This window comes from Amborella trichopoda, chromosome 8 (genome assembly GCF_054954075.1).
Source record: "Amborella trichopoda isolate Santa Cruz 75 chromosome 8, AtrichopodaSantaCruz75HAP2 v2.0, whole genome shotgun sequence".
Classification (NCBI taxonomy): domain Eukaryota; kingdom Viridiplantae; phylum Streptophyta; class Magnoliopsida; order Amborellales; family Amborellaceae; genus Amborella; species Amborella trichopoda.
Window position 1 is genome coordinate 24,829,832 of NC_142343.1, and position 19,161 is coordinate 24,848,992.

The 19,161-nt window shown below is 41.4% G+C and overlaps 1 protein-coding gene across 19 annotated transcripts in view; it reads left to right on the plus strand.

Moving 5' to 3' along the window:
* Nucleotides 1–19,161, plus strand: part of LOC18427367 (importin subunit alpha-9) — a 66,162-nt gene that overhangs the window by 7,126 nt on the left and 39,875 nt on the right. For 8 of the 19 annotated variants that reach the window (XM_020663099.2, XM_006836419.4, XM_088874406.1 and 5 more), the window contains 2 exons: nucleotides 638–857; nucleotides 18,398–18,551. In XM_020663099.2, coding sequence (XP_020518758.1) covers nucleotides 638–857; nucleotides 18,398–18,551 — 374 coding nt within the window. Of the gene's footprint in view, nucleotides 1–637; nucleotides 858–18,397; nucleotides 18,572–18,674; nucleotides 18,703–19,161 lie in introns of all 19 variants that reach the window. The other 11 variants (XM_020663095.2, XM_088874399.1, XM_088874401.1 and 8 more) reach the window with 2 other exon arrangements.

Sequence of the window (19,161 nt, forward strand, 5' to 3'; positions counted from 1 at the left end):
CATGATGAAAATCATGAGACAACTTGTGAGAAGGCTGTCATGCATAAAAAATAATATTCTTAAGAAATTGGCAACTGCTAAATACCAGATGTTTCTTAGCTGTTGGTTCAACCAATAAAAAAGTGTCCCCTTTTTTATGGAGACATGAGATTCAACTAGTGAGCCTATGAGCTGTCAATTTGGGTCTTAGTAATGTGCTGCTAACACGCAGGCCTTTTCTGAAACTTCTGAACAGTAAAACTATTCTTGCTATAATTACAGTGCTACTAATAGTGAACAGACTACCTTAGAAAGGTGACGCGTAGGCCACTTGGCTCAGGCTTATGGTGAAGTTTCTCATTCTAATAGGCATAATTAGACCAATGGTCAGGCAGTTTTCAAATGGTCCTGTATCTCCTTGAAAAATGATTGCTAAACGCCGATAGGAATGCTAAATGGTCTTTTTTATTGCTAAGAATAAGTGTCTAGGGCATCTCTTATAGAAAAGCTTGGTGTGAGAGAAAGAAAGAGAAAGAGGACAAGAGAGAGAGATCGGGAAAGTGTGTGACTTTGATAATTCTGTGGATTCTATTGGCATAGTTTCATGTTGGTTTCCTGCTACTGATTTCGTTGGAAAATAACTTGTATTTGGTTTTAGCTGGGAAAGTTGCCGCACAGAGGAGGCGGCAACATGCGGTAACAATTGGGAAGGAAAGAAGAGAAGCTATATTACGCACGAAGCGCTTATGCAGAGATGGGGTTGTAGGTGATAATGAAGATCAAGTAGATGCAGGTATGATTCTTGATGAAGAGGGGGCAGCTTTGGATGCTCAAACAAATGAGACTGTGGGGGAACTGAAGTCTGCTCTTCGTATTCAGTATGATATCTCCTTTTCCGTCCAACATTGAAACAGACCCTTATATATTGAAGTGAAGCCTGTATGATTTTTCTGGTATCATGTGTTAGTAGACTTATCTTTGCTTAGATAAGATCTTGCCATGACTTGTTTCATGGTTGCAGTTTTTGGGGTAGTTCGCACATAACCATCTGGTAAAGGTTCCTTCCAAGTCATAATTGACTATGCTATGCCTTTGTGACATTTATTAATGAATCGTTTGTTCCATTGCCATGGAAATTTGTCATGACCAGTAACATGCATGATGGGGTTTTCTTTTGATAAAGGCGGGAGCTTTGTTGAGTAACATGATTGTTATATTCAAAACATCGCAAACAATTGCATCTTACCATTGCTAATAAGAAATCGAGAGGAGTTTTGAACACTTGGACAATTAAGTTCATTCTGGATGCCGGCTAGTGTTTTTTGTTTGTTTCATTGCAAATTGTAGGAATATGTTGCTATCAAATGCTTCACTGCTGAACATAGTTTTCGTTCTAATACACATTGAAAAACTGTTAAGACTTATTTTATTCTTGAATTTGTGGTCACCAATGTGCCCATTGGAACGACACTTGAGCTGAATTTGGAAAGATGATGTACAATGGAACTGCCACATGGTTTGATGGGATTTTGTCTCAGTTGTTCGATAGTATCTGCTCCCCCCAAACTTAGAAATCTTATGGGTACTTTAGAAACTAGAACTTACTAGAGAAAAATATTGTTTGTATCAACTGCATCATCAAGCTGAAAATGTGCGGCCCTCATCCTACCTCCCATTGTGGTCACCCAGTCATTGACGCTACCATGGCCAGCAATCTATCCCCTCCGAACCTGGCCTTGCCCCTCCCACATCCCACCTACCAATGCCTCAATCCTCTTTCCCCCCTTTCTATGATCAGTATTCGCACCTAATCCCTCCTCCCAACCACTGTGGCCTGCATCCCCATTCTCGCAAACCTCCACCACCCTTAGCCTTGCATTCTCTGCACCCATCTCACCCTCCGACCCCCTCTATTCCCACCCCCTCGCCTCCTCCTCATCTACCCTACCCCTCCACTCGCCTCCCAGCTCCGTTTTCCATTTCGGTTGGGGGCCCCTACTCGATTCACATTGTTAGAGCCATGAACCTGTCTCTAGTAGGACAGTTTTTCCCTCTCAAAGATGACACCAAAGCCATGGAAGTCTGGGGTAAAGATATTTGGGCGATCTTTGATCTTTTTTGTTGAAAATTATCTTCTGGAGATATTCTTTTCTCCTTCAACTCTGAAAAAGACCTCCTCAAAGCTCTCAATAACTGCAACCCTAAATTTAAAGGTGCATGCATTCACCTCTAGAGATGGCATAGAGAAATGGGTGCTGCCCAACCTCAAAAACTTTGGCTTAAAGTATCAAATATCCCTCTTCAAGCTTGGCACATCGATACCTTCAAGAAGGTAGGCAACTCTTGCAGGGTCTTCATCTCAGCAAGGTTTCAAAAACGCTAGGCGGCCGGCCTGGCGCTCAGTGCCCAGGTAGGCGCCCAGAACCTTGGGCGTCCTGTTGTACAAATTCTTAAGATATTTCCATATATTTGCAATCGAGCTACTAATCAACTCAAAGGTCTTCTAATACCACCAATAGCACCCTAAAAATAATTTCAATGAGAAAAAAACTTTTTCAATCCACAAAAAATACTTTCAATTCTCTATAATACGTTTAACATACAGATTGAGGGTTTTTGTTTTCCCTTTGGGGGTTAATAATAACCCCCATAATGTATTTGTACAATCTTGGGGGTCAAAATTACCCCTTTTGCCCTTTTGGGTGAGTTTAAAAATGAAAAAGGGCCTACGACCCTGGGCGCTTGCCTGGCTCACCTGGGCACCCACCCAGGTATATTCGCATGTGTTGGGCCGCCTGGGTCTGGTCGTGCGGTGTTTTGCTTCAGGGCGCCTAGGCGACGAGCAGACCGTTTTTTGAAACATTGCGTCTCGGTACACTGGAAATCGTCTCCCTCTCTCCCTCTTGGCACCATCCAGCTTATCCCCTCCCCCGGACCCCCCTCCCTGTGGATTGAAGTCGATGGCCTTTTTTTTTGTGTCCCCTTGGCCTGGTCCTGTGCTTCTTCGTCAAACCCTCGCCATGTTCTGGATCTTCACGCCCCCCTCAGGTTCCTAAATCCATCCTTAATCTTGCGGGCCAAACTGGGAGGATACACCTCAATGGGTGGACCGTAGTCTCTTGTAGACGGTATCCACATGCCAACCATCCTAGGCATCCCTGACCTACCCCCCACCATCTCCATCCAGCTTTCAATCTCACGGCAGCCCCTCCCACCCTATTGCTTCTACGGAGCCCCCCCTTATTTAAAATCAGCCATGCTGCCCTCCCAGCTGACACCTGTCTCCCCTTTGGTTCGCCCTTTTAACACGCTATCTCTTCCTCTTTTTCCAACACCCAATGACATCCCTACACCTTGCTCGGGCCACGTGGCAGCCAAGCCCCATCTCGAGAAGACTTAGTCAGCGCTGCCCTTTTCCCATTCTCTATCTCCATCAATTGCCTTCGCCCTTAATTCCGTCTCTCTCATCCACTGGGGAGACTCAACTTTTATCTCGTGATTCAATCCCCATGCGCCCTCCAACTAGCAATGCTGTCTCCTCCGCATGCCTCGGGTTCATCTCAGCCAATGATCCTGCCCACCTCCACCTTCTCCGTGGCCTTGATCCCTGAGCCATCTCCCTTCTCTTTGGCCATGGTGGCTTTTGATGCCGGCACTCCAAGGCTCTCACCACCTCCCCCCCTTTTCTCAAATCTACAACAGCCTCTTCTTCAACCACCTCTTGCAACCAACACAGCTCTGTACTGGTTCGTCAATTCCTCCTCACCTCTCCTCTATGCCAGACCCTCATCAGGCTTGTCCAGCCATGCCAGTGGCGTATCCGCCTCACAGAACACTTATCCCTGGTCCATCGTTTAACCCTTCGTTGGAACTCCTTGGTCCTACTGAGGCATCCAATGTGCTTGCTGATCCACACTCTTGGTCCCTCTCTCTTGTACCAGTGGAGCCCCCTCTTCCGCTATCCCACCACTCCCCTCACCCTCTGGCATCTGCGGTTTCAAGCTGACATGCTTCTCCTCCCCCTCAAACTCCACTGGGCTGGGTATCTTTCTGTTCCCAAAAGGGATTCCCATCAACCCCACCTCTTTTCTTACCCTCCTATGCCCCAGACTGATCATCCTACCCCTCCTTGGTTAGAGGTTTCATCTCCTTCCCTTTCAAGGGCTTCTGTGGACTCTATCTTTGTTAATGAATTTGATAAAGCCCGAGGCAACGTCGATTTGCTTTACAGAGTTATGGGGTTCAACTACAAGGGCCTGATAGAAGCTTTTGAGGCCTTCCTCAAATCCTCATTCCTTGTCCAAGCAACAAAGGACTCTAAAGGCAAGGCTACTGCGACTCCCCAACGAGGTAATTGTGAACTCGCCAATCTACAATGTTTTATAAATTATGAGAAAAGGGGAGTCCTCAACCCTCCTTGCTGCTTCCTCCAACCCCTTGGCTTGGCAAAACCATAGATGCTCGTCGAGACGTCCCCCCCAAAAACTGGACCCTGGACCATGAAGGTCCTAATTTGGAACATCTGTGGTCTTAGCACTCGGACAAGCGGATGTCTACAATATATGCTCATCCAATTTCTCTTCACTCCTCGGTTTAGTGGAAACTAAACTTCCCTCTCCCCCTCTCCTTTTTATTTGGCAAATTTGGGGCCATAGACCAGTTCAATGGCTCGCTCTTGAAGCCCTTGGCGCTTTGGGCGGCATTTGGTTTCTCTGGGACCCCTCAATTTTCTCCCTTGTCCATCACACTATAGGGTGTTTCTCTGTTACTGGAGTTCTCTTAAGAATCTTTGATGGCCTCTTATGGAAGGCCACAATTGTATACGGCACAAACTCTGATTCCCTTCGTAGTCTTTTTTGGGGTGAGCTTCCAGCAGTTGCAACTTTGGCCTCTGCCACTGGGAAGGTAGGGGGGAATTCAATATCACAAGATGGTCTCATGAGAGAACTCTAACTACTATATCACCCTTGCAATGGTTAGTTTTTCGGATTTCATTTCACTCAATAATCTCCTTGACATCCCCCTAGAAGGGTCTGAATTCACATGGTCAAACCGCTCCCCTAACCCCCTCCCCTTCAAAACTGGATCGTTTCCTTACCTCGGTCAAATGGGACAATAGATTTCCTGGTACTCACTCCCTCGTTCTACCCAAACCAACCTCTCAGATCACCGTCCTATTCTTCTTGACACTCATGCTATCTAGAGAGGCCCTAAACTGTTATGCTTTAAATTGGCATTTTTGAAGAGAAAAATTTCACCTTTACTGTTCGATCTTTGTGGGAATCTTTCACCCGTTGGTTCACAGGTGGGCTGGTTTTCGTCTTCAAAGGAAGCTCCAACTTTTGAAGAATTCCCTAAAACTTTGGAGCTCACAGTTACCTGCTAATTTCAAAGCTCCGAAATCTTTCCTCCTTCAAACCATCAGTTCTTTGGACTCCATTGAGGAACGCATACCTCTACTACCTAGTGAATTTCAGCTTAGATCCAATACCAAGATAGAAACTAGTTCTAATCCTAAAAAAGGAAGAAATCTACTGGTCTCAAAGAGCAAGGATGAAATGGCTCAAACTTGGAGATCTCAACATGGCTTATTTCCATAAAGTTGCGAACTACCGTAGATGTGAAAATTCCATCTCCCATCTCATTGTTGGAGGGCAAACTGTCCATGAACCCCAACTTCTAGAGAAGGCAGCAGTGGAATGCTTTCTACTCTCTTTTCCTCTGGGCCCAAGGCCCATCATAGAAGACTTATCCTTCTCCCACTGCCCACCCTTGTGCTGTTGCATAGCTAGAAAAACCGTTCTCTGAGGATGAAATAACTCAAGCCATCGTGACCTTAGCTCTGACCAGGCCCCGGGCCCAGACAGATTCCCCGTTGCCCATTTCAAATCATTTTGGACCACAATGAGGCTTGATATCATGGCCTTTTTTGAGGAGTTCTACTCTCGAGGAACCATCCACCGAGGGATGAATGCAATTTTCATCGCTTCATTTGCTAAGGTTGAGGGAGCAGAAGAATTAAAAGATTTCAGACCCATAAGTTTGATTAACAGTTCTTACAAGATCCTGACCAAAGTCCTTACCTCTCACCTTAGATTTGTCCTCCATTGGGCTCTGTCTCTGACCCAAGGGGCTTTCGTCAAAGATTGACAAATCTTGGATGGGGCTGTAATAGCCCTTGAGTGTATCCATGCTCACCACATCTCCAAAACTCCTGGTCTCGTGATCAAAATCGATAGGGAGAAAGCGTATGATCATGTAGACTGGTAAATCCTTGATGAGACCCTCAATAGAATGGGTTTTGGCACGACTTGGAGGAAATGGATTCAAGGTTGTATTGCAAACCCATATTTCTAGGTGCTTATAAATGGTCTCCTAAAGTGATGCAAAAGGAGTCCGAGAAATTAAATCCGGCATTCTTTTGATTTTAAAACCAATAAAATTCAGCAACTGTGGAGAAAATAAGGTGGCTGTAAATCAAGCCATGGGAAGAAGAAGCTCTCTTTTCTTCATTCATAAAAAACTCCCTACAAAAATATCCAAGTCCCCTCTAATTGGGATGTCACCCCTCTTAAATATAAAAATAAAAAAACTAAAAGAAAATCTCTCTCTACAACCCACATCTCTCTCTCTTTTGTTAAACAAATTATCTCTCCTCACATAACTTCCCATGAATATCTCTCCCAAAGTCATGTAAATCCCCTTTTTCCATACTTACCTATCTTTTCTCTCATAGATCCTCTTTTCAATGAAATATCTCTACCTCCATGTCTCCTTGTCACGTAGATCCCCTCCATAAAAAATCTCTTTCAATCTTAATCCCCATGAAAATAGGAGTTTCCCTTTAGCTCTCACTTCCCATCCTCATCTACTCCTCGATACCCACATGTCCCATTAAGGAAATAACTCACCCATAAAAATAGCAGCTAGCTAAATTCTAGCTAAATGCCCCTTTTATCCCTCATGCCTTAAGTCACAATTCAACCACTAAACTAAAGAAATTACCCCCATATCCCCTATAAAAATAAAATTAAATAAATTACAATAAAATTCTAATTAACCCTATTCTTGAACATCCCAGATGCAATTTGTATCATACTCCTCGGGTTGGAAAAAATGTTGCCTTGAGTTTTTGTTGTGGCATCATCGACTTCCTTTAGCTAATGGTGAAGTCCAACATCTCTACGTTGATGTTCTTTGTGAGGCATGAGGTGGAACAATTAGTATGCACTCCCAATGGTCATACATTCGACACATATGGTGAACAAGGCATTACTGACTGAGAGTTTAAAATTGACGACCCTTGATGAAGAAGAAGAATTAGTTCCCACCAAAGAACTTTGATTCCCGATCGAAGAAGCTTTCTCCCATATCTGATCTTGAAAGAATTGCCCTGAAAATAAGCAAATACCAACTGACTCCATGATTTCAGTATAAGTTAAACTTTATTGATTCCCAAAAATCATCCAGGAAGTGAGGTTCATGTTTGACAAGTATCTGCATAGCTAATGGCAATACTGCTATTGCATAGCCCCAAACATTACCAAGCTTGATACATACTTCATCTTGTGGGCCCAAGAACTTGGCAATTTCCATGACTGCTTCAAGGCCCAGTTGATTACTTCCTTTGAGTGCAGGGAAGAAAGATATGGACTCACCATTGAAAGTCAAGTGCAAAATATCAATGAAACTACAACTGAGGTTTATGCCTACATGCTTGTCTTCCTTATCAGATTCAAACCCCGCTTGAGGTCTCAAATTTAACATGAAAGCATGGGCTTGTTTTATATGTTCAAGAATGGTAAGAGTTGTGGATGCCGACAAGGCGTTAGAAAAAGTTGGCCCACTCAATGTCAAGTGTAAACCCATCAAATTTAAAACAAAAATCAGATCTCTTCCTCCATAAACTTGAACTCTCAATGCTGGATCTCTCGAGTTCAAGCACATGCATGCACTGTTAACAACAGTGAGGGCAAAATCATATGGTTTAAAATCACGACAAAGTACAAAAAGAAAGAAATTCAAGATGTCGTGGCCCATACCTTCTTTGAGAGCTTTGATCAAAACTATCTCAAAAAAATCATTACCTTTGAAATTTATGAAATCAAGCATTAAGTTTGCAGTAATGAGCTCAATAACTTTGCAATGTGGCGATAAAAGTATAGTGGCATTGCAAGGGCCACTAATGAGTGTAGACCTCAAAACTTTAGTATGAATTTTGCATAATGGCTCTTATACTCTCCATATCTCTGTTGCGCCAATCAAATATGTAAACACCACTAATAGTGGAATACGAAGCCGAAAACCATGAGCCTCCATTTTCCTCAAAAGTTGTAACCCATTATCAGAGAAACCTAAGAAAATTCGACCATGAATTTTGAAATGAACTAAGATAAGTCCTATGTTCAACTCATAGTTTCTTTCAATACAAAATACATGGTTGAGATCGGAATCTTTCGCTCATAACAAAAAAATAACTTAGCCTTTCTTTCAGCATTGAGGACATCATTATCAACATCAAGGTGGACATTACTTATGTCAAAGATATTCTTAAGAAACCAAGCTGAAACAACTTTGGTTCCTTGGTGTGCATCTCCCATGGCCTCTCAGAATCAGAAAAGATATTTAGAGAAACAATATCCTTACTAGCACTGTCTTCAACATCAATTTCCTCTGTATGTTGTCGTATTGAGAGTAGAGCCACACCTTCTTCTTGGAAGACTTAGGTGGAATCTCCTCACCCAATGACAACAAAGATGGTTCATGTCTAACCATCAACACTTTGCTTTGATTAGAAGCCAATCCCAAATTCCCTTTGATTACAGTGATGGGTTGCTCTTCCTTGTTCATTAGGAGTGAGCACTTGGAGATTCAACGTTGTCTTCAACAAAAATAATGTTAAAACTTAACTTTTCCCTCTGATTGATGCAATTGTGAATTTCTTCATTATCAGATTTAGAATTCTCCATACTTTCATCAATAAAAATGCTAGGCTTATCCCCAATTATCTGTTCTTTTTCAGCAGATTGATCTTCAATTACATCTACTATTTTCTCATTAGATTTAGGATTTTTTGTGTCTTTCAATGCATCAACCTCTCTAGTGAAAATTTAGGAATTTTTTTGAGCGTCACATACCTTTTTCTGTTTAATTATGTGATGCTCAGGTCGCAGTTTCGTTGTTGGGATGCAACTCCCCTGGTTGGAGGTATCATTTTCTTAGCCTGGGTGATCCTGCTCCAGGGGTGGATTTGGATGTGGTAAAATTCTTTCTCTACTCGTCTTTACACTGATTTCGGTTTACTCTCCGATGCCAATCACATCGGTTTTGAGGTTGTCGGTTACTCAACCTTTCTTTACATTCATGCTCCCGTCGATACCATCGTGCATCGAACCCATAAGTGCGATCAAGCATAACATCAGGCCGTTCCCACTCAGACTCGTGCTCTGAGTTACGCTGATCTCCACTAGAACTCGCACAATATGGATTTAATATCGTAAATCTCATCTTGTGATGATGCAATCTTTCTTTTTGCAACAACTTTTCAACCATCCCCGTCAAGTTGTCGATTTTCTTGTATATTGGTCATGCTCGGCATTCTTCTGGTTGTGACCTCCATGACCAGCCATCTCAGTCGCTAACCCTCTTCGAACCATGCTCTGATACCAAATGATGCAAAACGAGTCCGGGAAATTAAATCTAGCCTTCTTTCAACCTTAAAACCAATAAAATTCAGTAACTATGGCGAAAGTGAGATGGTTGTAAATCAAGCCTGGGAAGAAGAAGCTCTCTTTTCTTCATTCATCTAAAACTTTCTACAAAAATATCCAAGTCCCCTCTAATTGAGACGTCACCCCTCTTAAATACAAAATAAAAAAACTAAAAGTAAATCTCTCTACAACCCACGCCTCTCTCTCTCTACAACCCACGTCTCTCTCTTTACTGCCCATGTCTCTCTCTCTCTCGTTAAACACACTCTCTCCTCACCTAATTTCCCATGAATATCTCTACCAAAGTCATGTAAATCCCCCTTTGCCACACTTTCCTATCTTCTCTCCCCTATATCCTATTTTCAAGCAAATATCTCTACCTCAATCTCTCCTTGTCACCTAGATCTCCTCTATAAAAAAATCTCTCTTTAAATCTTAGCCCCCATGAAAATAAGAGTTTCTTTTTAGTTCTCACTTTTCATCCTCATCTACTCCTCCATACCCACACGTCCCCATTAAGGAAACAACTCACCCATAAAAATAGCAACTAACTAAATCCTAACTAAATACCCCTTTTACCCCTCATGCCTTGAATCACAATTCAACCACTAAAATAAAGAAATTAGACCCATGCCCCGTATAAAAATAAAATATAATAAATTACAATAAAATTCTAATTAGCCCTATTCTTGAACATCCCAGATGCGATTTGCATCATAAAGGCTTCTATTGTGCCTCCCAAGGCCTTAGACAAGGTGATCCCTATCACCTTTTTTGTTTTCCATAATAGCGGAGGTTTTTAGTGTCAACATGTCGAGAGTGTACATCTCGCGCCGCCACTCAGGCTTTCAAATTGGTAGATCTGGCCCAATAATTTCTCACTTTTCAATACGCCGATGACTCCCTCCTATTCTGCAATGCCTCCCACCAACAAGCGACACTTTTTCTCTTGGTTCTTTGGTGTTTCGAGTTTGCCACTGGTTTCAAAGTTAATATGGCAATGACTAAATGATGGGTGTTTGCCTAGACATTTCCTTGGTCCAAAGTTTGGCCAATCAGTGGGGTTGTGCAGTTGACGACTTACCTTTGTCTTACTTGGGCCTTCCCCTTTGTCTTGGCCTTCCAAAGCTAGACCAGTGGAGCCTTGTCATTGACAGGTTCGATAACAGGCTTGCTGGATGGCAAGGAAGATTCCTCTCTTCGGCTGGCAGATTAATCCTCATAAAAGCCACCCTTGCTAGCATCCCTCTCTTCCTATGTCTCTTTTTCGTATGCCTGCATCTGTCCAAGCAAGGCTGGAGAGACTCATGAGAAACTTCTTATGGTTAGGTGAGGGAGCCCATAAATTTCACCTCGTCTCTTGGGCAAAAGTTTGCACTCTTAAGGCCCAATGCGGTCTCGGTATCCAAAATCTTAAATCCACAAACCTTGCTTATCTTGGCAAATGGTGGTGGCGCTTTGCCACCCAATCATCTCATCTCTGGAGAGAAGTGATCGCCCACAAATATGGCTGTGATGACCATGCGTGGATCCCATCCTGCAGTACAATCTGTGCGCTATCTGGCTTTTGGAGATCCATTCTGCGATGCCGCGGTCTCTTTTTAGAGAGGTTGCGATTTCGTTGAAGAGTGGGTAATCGAGTCCTCTTCTGGTTAGACGTTTGGATAGGAGAATACCCCCTGAAGGACCAGTTCCCGTCTCTCTTCATAATCGCAGCAGAGCCTCATGTCACAGTAGCCAACAGTTTCGCTACTACTGGGTCCTCAACATCTTGGAACCAAATGTCAGAAGGTTTCTCACTGATGACGAGATCATTGATTTTTAGGCTCTATCCGCTAGCCTTGCACAAACTTTTATCCCACTAAAGGGGATGATACTGGGATTTTTACTGTGGCATCTTTTTACCATTCTGTCCACTCCTCAATTTACCCCCCTGCTGTTAACCCATCAATTGCTGCCAAAGCATGGTTCTCTTCTATTCTACCCAAGATCCAATTTTTCAATTGGATCACTTTGCATAAAAGAGCTCTTACTTTAGATAATCTCCAAAAGAGATGAATTTTCCTATCGAATAGATGTGTGCTATGTTTGAGGGCTGAAGAATCCAATGCACACTTTTTTATTCACGGTGACACTGCCATCGCTTTTTGCTCATATGTTCTTCATCTTTTCAATTGGACATGAGTTACCCCACAGTCCATCCCTAAGCTATTTACTTTTTTCCTACACACACCTTGGATTAACTCCGGCATTTTCTTGTGAAGGACTTCTATCTCAGATGTCCTTTGAACCTTATGGCTCGAAAGAAATAGATGTATCTTTAGGGGGGAAAAGGTTGATTGAGAAATTTCGCACACTAGTGTCCTTTTGGAGTAGAAACCACAGCACCCTCTCTATCTACTGCTCTTCTGATCTCTTTTGCAGTTGGCATAATCTCGTTTTCTTTGGGGCTCAGAGGATATCTCGATCCACTCTGTGGAGGCCTCCTGAAGATGGCTACCTTAAGTTGAACTTCGATGGTTGTTCCCTCGGCAACCCCGGTCCCTCCAGCATTGGAGGCCTTTTTAGAAACTCAAATGGCACCACTCTCCTCCAATTGTCTTCCTCCATCGGGGTCTCGGATTCTACAGTCGCAGAGGCTTTGGCTTTGCTCAAAGGCATCCCTCTGGAACCTGGATTTGGTCGTTGAAGGAGATTCTATTAATGTGATTTCTTGGGCCTCTGGTCGTGCTCCCTGCCCTTGGAGACCCTGGACCATTTTCTATGAACTTCATGTCATCTGCTGCTGATATTTTAGCTAGGGATAGTGCTCGCCTCAACATCTCTCTCGATGTTTAGATGTTTTTCCCTTCCTCCTTATCAGTGTCACTTTTTTGAGGTTTTTTTGAGTTTTTCTTTTTTTGATCCCTGTTGGGCATTGTAAATGGCTCCTGCTAAGCAGGTATGCCAAAGTTTGTATATGTGTTTATATACACATGATCTACACTGTAATTCCTTTTCATTAATACAAATGTGAACATTCAAAAAAAAATAAAATTGTTTGTACTCGTTTGCCATCATTCTGTAATGTCGGTGACATTAAACACTTTGGGGGTTTTTCAGAGCACCGTGGAGAATGTTTGTATCTGGATTTGGACAGGAATAGCATATTTGATTTTTCTGTACTTGAAAATGGAGGGGATTTGTATAAAATTCCCTTATGGGAGCCTCTTTTAGCTGCAGACATGGCATATAACCTGATTGTTTTTGTCATATCTGATCTAGGAATGTCTAGCATATTTAATTTTAAGGCTCGTTACGGGAGTAAAATATGACTTTGAGGTTGTTTTGATTTGTAGATGAATTATATGAGACCTTAAAGGATGTAAAACTCGCTTGAATGAGGTGACAGTTGTCACTGCCGTGTAGCATGTGGTTGTACACATTGTATTTCCATTTGCAAGTTGTAAATTTTTCTTACTGCGTCTGGATTTTTGAACTTTAAATGATTTAATGAACTATATATTAGAGTTGTTTTTTATATGGCATGCACTTGCAATTACTAAAATTTTATATAAATAATCATAGTTTATTTTTGCAACAGATGAATAAGTTTATATAAAGACAATGAGTATAAATGCAAAAAATGCAGTAGATTTTACTGGAGTGACAAAATTGACAATCAACATACCTACTTTATAAGCATTGTAGGAGAGCCACCCCAAGCTCAATGATGTTGAGGTAAATTCCTGTATGGCTTCTGTGGAGAAGCAGTTGAACATGAACAAGACTGTTCAGAAATAAAGGAAACCTTAGAAGGATAAGTCGCTAAGTTGTTATATAGAGCCTCTAAACGTTACAAGTGATATCAACATTTATCATGATTGCGTGGAACAAAGTAGTATTTTTTTTCTGATGTACAAGCTGCCTTATTTCTTATGATGGGGAAGTCCTACAGCCTGGAAGTAAAAATTTTATATGAGTAATATGTTGGGAGATATGTCTTTGTGTGCGTGTTAAATGTTGAAAGTTGTATTTGTCTATTATTATGTATTATATATTTATAGTCAAGGTGTTTCTTTTGTTAACCCAATTGTGTTTGGATCATTTGAACCTTTGACTTAACCTGTAATAATGTTGATTTATGAAATGAATTTCATTTGTGTAATTTGTTCTGAAATGCCAAAACCATATTTATGGAACTCTATGAATTCTCTATAAGCCCCGCCCCCCTAACAAAGATAATCGAAGGTTTTCACCACAGATTGAGATGGGACTTTTTGGTGGTGTTTTGAGCCAAATGCCAAATAAATAATCATTAATTCAAAAGAGTGAAATGAAAAGAATCATTTTGTAACAAATGATTGATTTTTGATTGATCTCTTGCATATGAGGGCATGCATCCAAACAATAATGTTGTGAGATCTTGCTTTCCCTTTTCAGAAATGATCTCTTGTTTGTTGGTATGCATTTATCCCCGGTAGCCAAAAAACTGCATCTCTAGCACTTTCACATGAACTAAGTGCATGTTTGGCTAAAGGTGAAAATGAATCCACATTTTTTTTAAATTGTAGGGAGCCATGGTTGATTGTGGTTGAGTGTTGTTTGGCTTCCATTTTGGCATGGTGATGAGCCCTCTCTCCCAAAGTCTTCTCTCTCCCCCCTTTTCGTATCTCTCTCTCTCCCCCATCCCCCCACCAAGGGAAACCCTCTTTTTCGCTCTCTATCAGTCTCTATCACTGAGAGGGTTGTAATGAATCTATCAATAAAAGTTGTTGCCCAACATTTAGAGAAAAAATTAAGTTTCATGCAATTTCTAGGTCTAATTTCATGCGATTTATGGAAAGTCACTGGAGAAATGGATTTAGGGCTACAATATGTCAGGGAAAGTCACGACAAAACTGGGATGAGAATAGATAAGAATTGAAGGTTTATGATTTGGGTAAATTGAAGAAATCAGGCTGCTGGAAGCTTGTTGGGTTTTGTGGCCTTTAAAGGCCTAGAGAGCTTGTAAAAATGATATATATAGTGGAATATGCACTTCAGTGGGAGTATGTATGTTGACTGACCATGGGTTGGGCGGTTTATGGCCCTGATCATGTCCAAAACCCTTGGCCTTGGGTGTGTGGCACTACCGAGGAGAGTTTGCAGTGGGTCATCCCTTGTTGAGGTCGGAGAGATGCCCAAAGATCATGTTTGTAGGCCAGGAGAACTGTGTGGTCTCCTGTGTGCGGTTGTAGACCTGTGAGAGCAAGGGCCAAATCCTCAACAAACTTCCACACAACATGTACATATGATAGCCGCGTGGGAAACAACCCTTTTAGAGGGACATGTGTACATTTGTATTGAGAGAGCCCCCTTTTGCACTGTAGTGATAAGTTCTAAACTTGCTTATAAAGGAGGGAACTGTAATCCACATTTCAGGATCATAGTCTTACTATTTTATTATCTAACTTTGACAAGCCAATCATGAGCCCTGTAAAGAGATTGTGGGTCATGAGATTTTGTTGGGTTGGATAAGAGAGCACTTGTAGATTATGGTTTATGGGGCGAGTGGAGTGCCCTTAGTATCACTTATTTTGACCCATTGGTACCAGTCTTGACCCATTGGTACCAGTCTACTCGTAGTATATTTTATTTTGATATATAAATGTTTCTTTGATTTTTAAATATTCTTTTTAGAATTTTAAAATATTATTTCTGCTAATTTTTGAAAAAGGGTATTTTTGAAAATTTTAGAACTTTATACCACATGTGGGACCACGTGCCACCCTAGGATCACGCCCTAAATTATCCTTTTTGCATAAAGGGCACGCCTTATATTTTTGGTGTGGGCCACGCCCAAAATATTTATTGTCAAGCTTTATGTGGCTCCACGGCACCTGTTTTAGGAAAATAGGGGGACGCCGCATTTTTCTTAAAATACCTTTTTGTTAACTAAAGGGGGCCACGCCACTTTATGAAGGGAAAGGGGGCACGCCCCATTGATTTGATATTTGTTTTAAATATAACTGGAAATCTTATTGTTTCAAATAAGATTTGATATTTGATTCAAATATTATGGGAAATCCTATTCATTTAATTTAGATTTGATTTCCCAAATATTGTGGGAAATCTAGATAATATTTTCCTAGAAAATATTTAAGATTGATTTCAAATTTTAAAAGGATAAAGTTTAAATTTGATTGGATTTATTTTAAATAGGAATGGATTGGGTCATAGTGTAAGGGCACAATGTTCCTAATCTTTCTACCCAAAATCATGATGGGTGATTTTTGGGATGTATGACTCTAATTAATCTCACCCCACAGATTTCCTATTTATCCTAAAAAGGTGTAGCTAGAAATTAGATAAGGCAAATCCTATTCAAACTAGAAGATAGGTTATCTCTGGATTTCTTTCTATTTAAAGACCTAGTTTGAACCTATTTGAGATCCAATCACATGATTTTCCTTTTTCTCCCAAGAGATCTCTCTCCCTCACGCAGTAATTATTGGGGATCTCTCTCTCCCTCACGCACTAATATTGAAGGGGGTCTCTTCTGTCTCTCATGCACCAAATTTGGGGGCAGATCTCTCTCTCTCTCTCTCTCTCTCTCTCTCCCTCACACACCTAATTTGGGGGGAGATCCCTCTCGCTCCCTCACGCACCAAATTGAGGGGGGGGTCTCTTTTCTCTCTCACGCGCCAAATCTGAGGGGATCTCTCTCCTCTCCATACCAAAAAGTTTCTCTCTCTCTCTCTCTCTTTTATTTTACCATGCCATCTCTCCATCTCTCTTAACCTAAAGAGAGGCACGACATCTCTCTCTCTCTTAACCAAAAGAGAGACATGCCATCTCTCTCTCCCTCCTGTATATTTTTGTCTTGAAAGAAAAATTAGAGGTGGCCTATTCTAGGAGAAACCCTAGATAAAAGGTTTGCTTTATTTTTTTTGAAGAAAGAAGAGAGAAGCCTAGCCTAGAGAGATGAACTTCCAAGATCAGCCTCTTTTGTTCCCATAGGGTTTTCATAAACCCTATATTGTTCTTGAGCTCTCTAAAACCCTAGAGGAAGAAGGATTGTCTACAAAGCTTCCCTATCTTAGAATTTCCAGCAACATCTTAAGGAAGAAAGGTGCGTCACTAGTTAGGGAATCGGGTGTGGGGTGTACCAATTCCTGATTGGGTAAGTTCATGCATCTTTCAGTAAGTATTCCCATTAGTTTTTATTTATTTTCAGTTTTATTTTCTATTTTTCTATAATTTTCCAGGAACTTATATTGTGTTAAAAATTGTTATAAAAGCTAGTTTAAAGTTCCTGGATAGTTTCTATTTCTCTTGGCAGTAAAAATAAAGATCCTAGGTTGTATTTAGGACATTGTTTTAATTTTTCAGGAATATATTGCGGCACATGTACCTGGAATTCAGGTACTTGGAATAAAAGTAAAAGGAAAATTCTGAATTTAATACCTTAAGTTCCACATAGCCACAACTTTCAAGCTTGTGGTTCAGAGATAGAAAATTGACTCCATCTCGAAAAATGGGAGTTGAATTCCTAACTTCAATTTCCCATTCCTTTTTCGTAACCCTAAACATGGGACCAAGCTTACTGTTAAAATCCCCAATTACAAGCCCCCTCTCTTTTCTTCCCATGCCCGCAATGTCCCGCACCTGCCACAGCCCCAGCCCCCGCCCCCGGCCCCGCCCCCGCCCCCGCCCCCGCCCCCTTCTCTCGTCTTTGCTACTTTCTTTGGGCATCGTTCTCTCTTCTCTGCTAAATAGAAAATACTCTCGCCCAAATTCAAGCTTTCGTTCCCTGATTTTTATGGAGTCTATAAAAAATGGTGCCTTTTTACTATAGAAACTAAGAAGAAGAAGAAATGAGCACTCATGGCTTAGAGGACCAGCTGAAAGAGGACTTGGATTCTTTGGCTCAGAGGACCAGCTGAAAGAGGACTTGGATGCTTTGATAAGGGCCTGCCTTTTAACTCGACGAGATGTTTCGGTCTCTTTTCATTCTCATGGCTGGACCGAGGGTAAAGATATTGATGACTAGAAGAGGACTTGGCTGCTTGCCCTTTTGTGCTCCAATTCTTTATTCAAAAGATACTCTTTTGCTTTCTCTCCCCTTCAATTTTCTCTCAATACTATGGAATCCCCTAGTCCACTGGGGCTTCCTATTGTGATTGCATCCTCTTCTTACAAAGAGACGTGCGTGTGTGTGTGTGTGTGTGTGAGAGAGAGAGAGAGAGAGAGAGAGAGAGAGAGAGAACCAGGGAGAGTGTTCTGTGTTAGAGAGAGAGCTCTGAGCTGGAGAGAGAAGTTCTTAAAGAGAGTTCGGTGACATAGCAAGATGGAGCACCGAACATTGCGAGCCTTTCATGGATGAAGAAGGGGGTAAGACCTCTTTTTTTTCATCCATAGTTAGGCCTTCTACACACAGCTGATGCTTCATCTAACACAGGCATCTGCACATGCCCTATTTGGTTAACTGCTTGTGTTGTTGTCATCTATGTTTTGGTCCTCTGAACCATGGTTTGAAGTGGTATGAACATACCCTTAAAGAGGCTTGGATGAAAAATATGTATACTGACATTCATGGATGTTTAGCATACAGGTATAATTTTAAAAAGAACATGTAATCCCTTTTTATTGGTTAGCCCTTGGTTCACTTGTTCTCTTTGGTTGACTTTACATGAGAAATAACTATTAAGAAGTCATCATCTATCCTTTCTGGTGTTGTTGGACAGGGGAAAAGATGCTTTGAGGAAGAAATTGGAGGTGCTTCGTACTTTAAGATGCTTATTGTCCAAGTCTACAGTACCTCCTGTGGAAACAGCAGTCCAAGCTGGAGTAGTTCCACTTCTTGTTGAATGCCTATCTTTTGGATCGCCAGATGAGCAGGTTAATCTATTTAATTTATGGTATATTCTGTTTTCTTTGTTCTCTTCCTGCTTGTTTTTATTTTTGATTGGTGAAGAGATTCGGCTTCGACAAAGCTCAGCATGGGCTGAAATTTATGTTCAGGAGGATCTCTCTCTGTTCTAAGGAAGAGGTGATTGCTCCAATTGTTTTGAGTTGTTATGTATACAATGTTTTAACTTTAAAAGTGTTATCTTTTAGCGTAAAAGTTAAAACTTTTCATGGTGGTCATTGCTGAAAACTCTCCGTGGTAAAGATTTTGTCATTGACAGTTCAGTCTTTCATTGGTTTTCTGAAAACTCTTTTATTCATACCTTCGTCTATGTCGTCAATACATATCAACATTGATATAGTAACTCTATTACTTTAAGGGCTCTTTTGGATGCTACTGAAAACATAGTTCGACACTGTTTTTGGCTGACATTCATCTATAGTTTGAAGTGGCATATCGGGTTACCATTTTATTGTCCTGAATTGGTACTCATAAAATGCTGCCACTTTGTGCGGTAGATGAAAACTGAAAACACCAGTTCTCATCCAACTTAGAAATTGAGAATGATAGGTGGACCTACTACATACTGTCTGAGACACA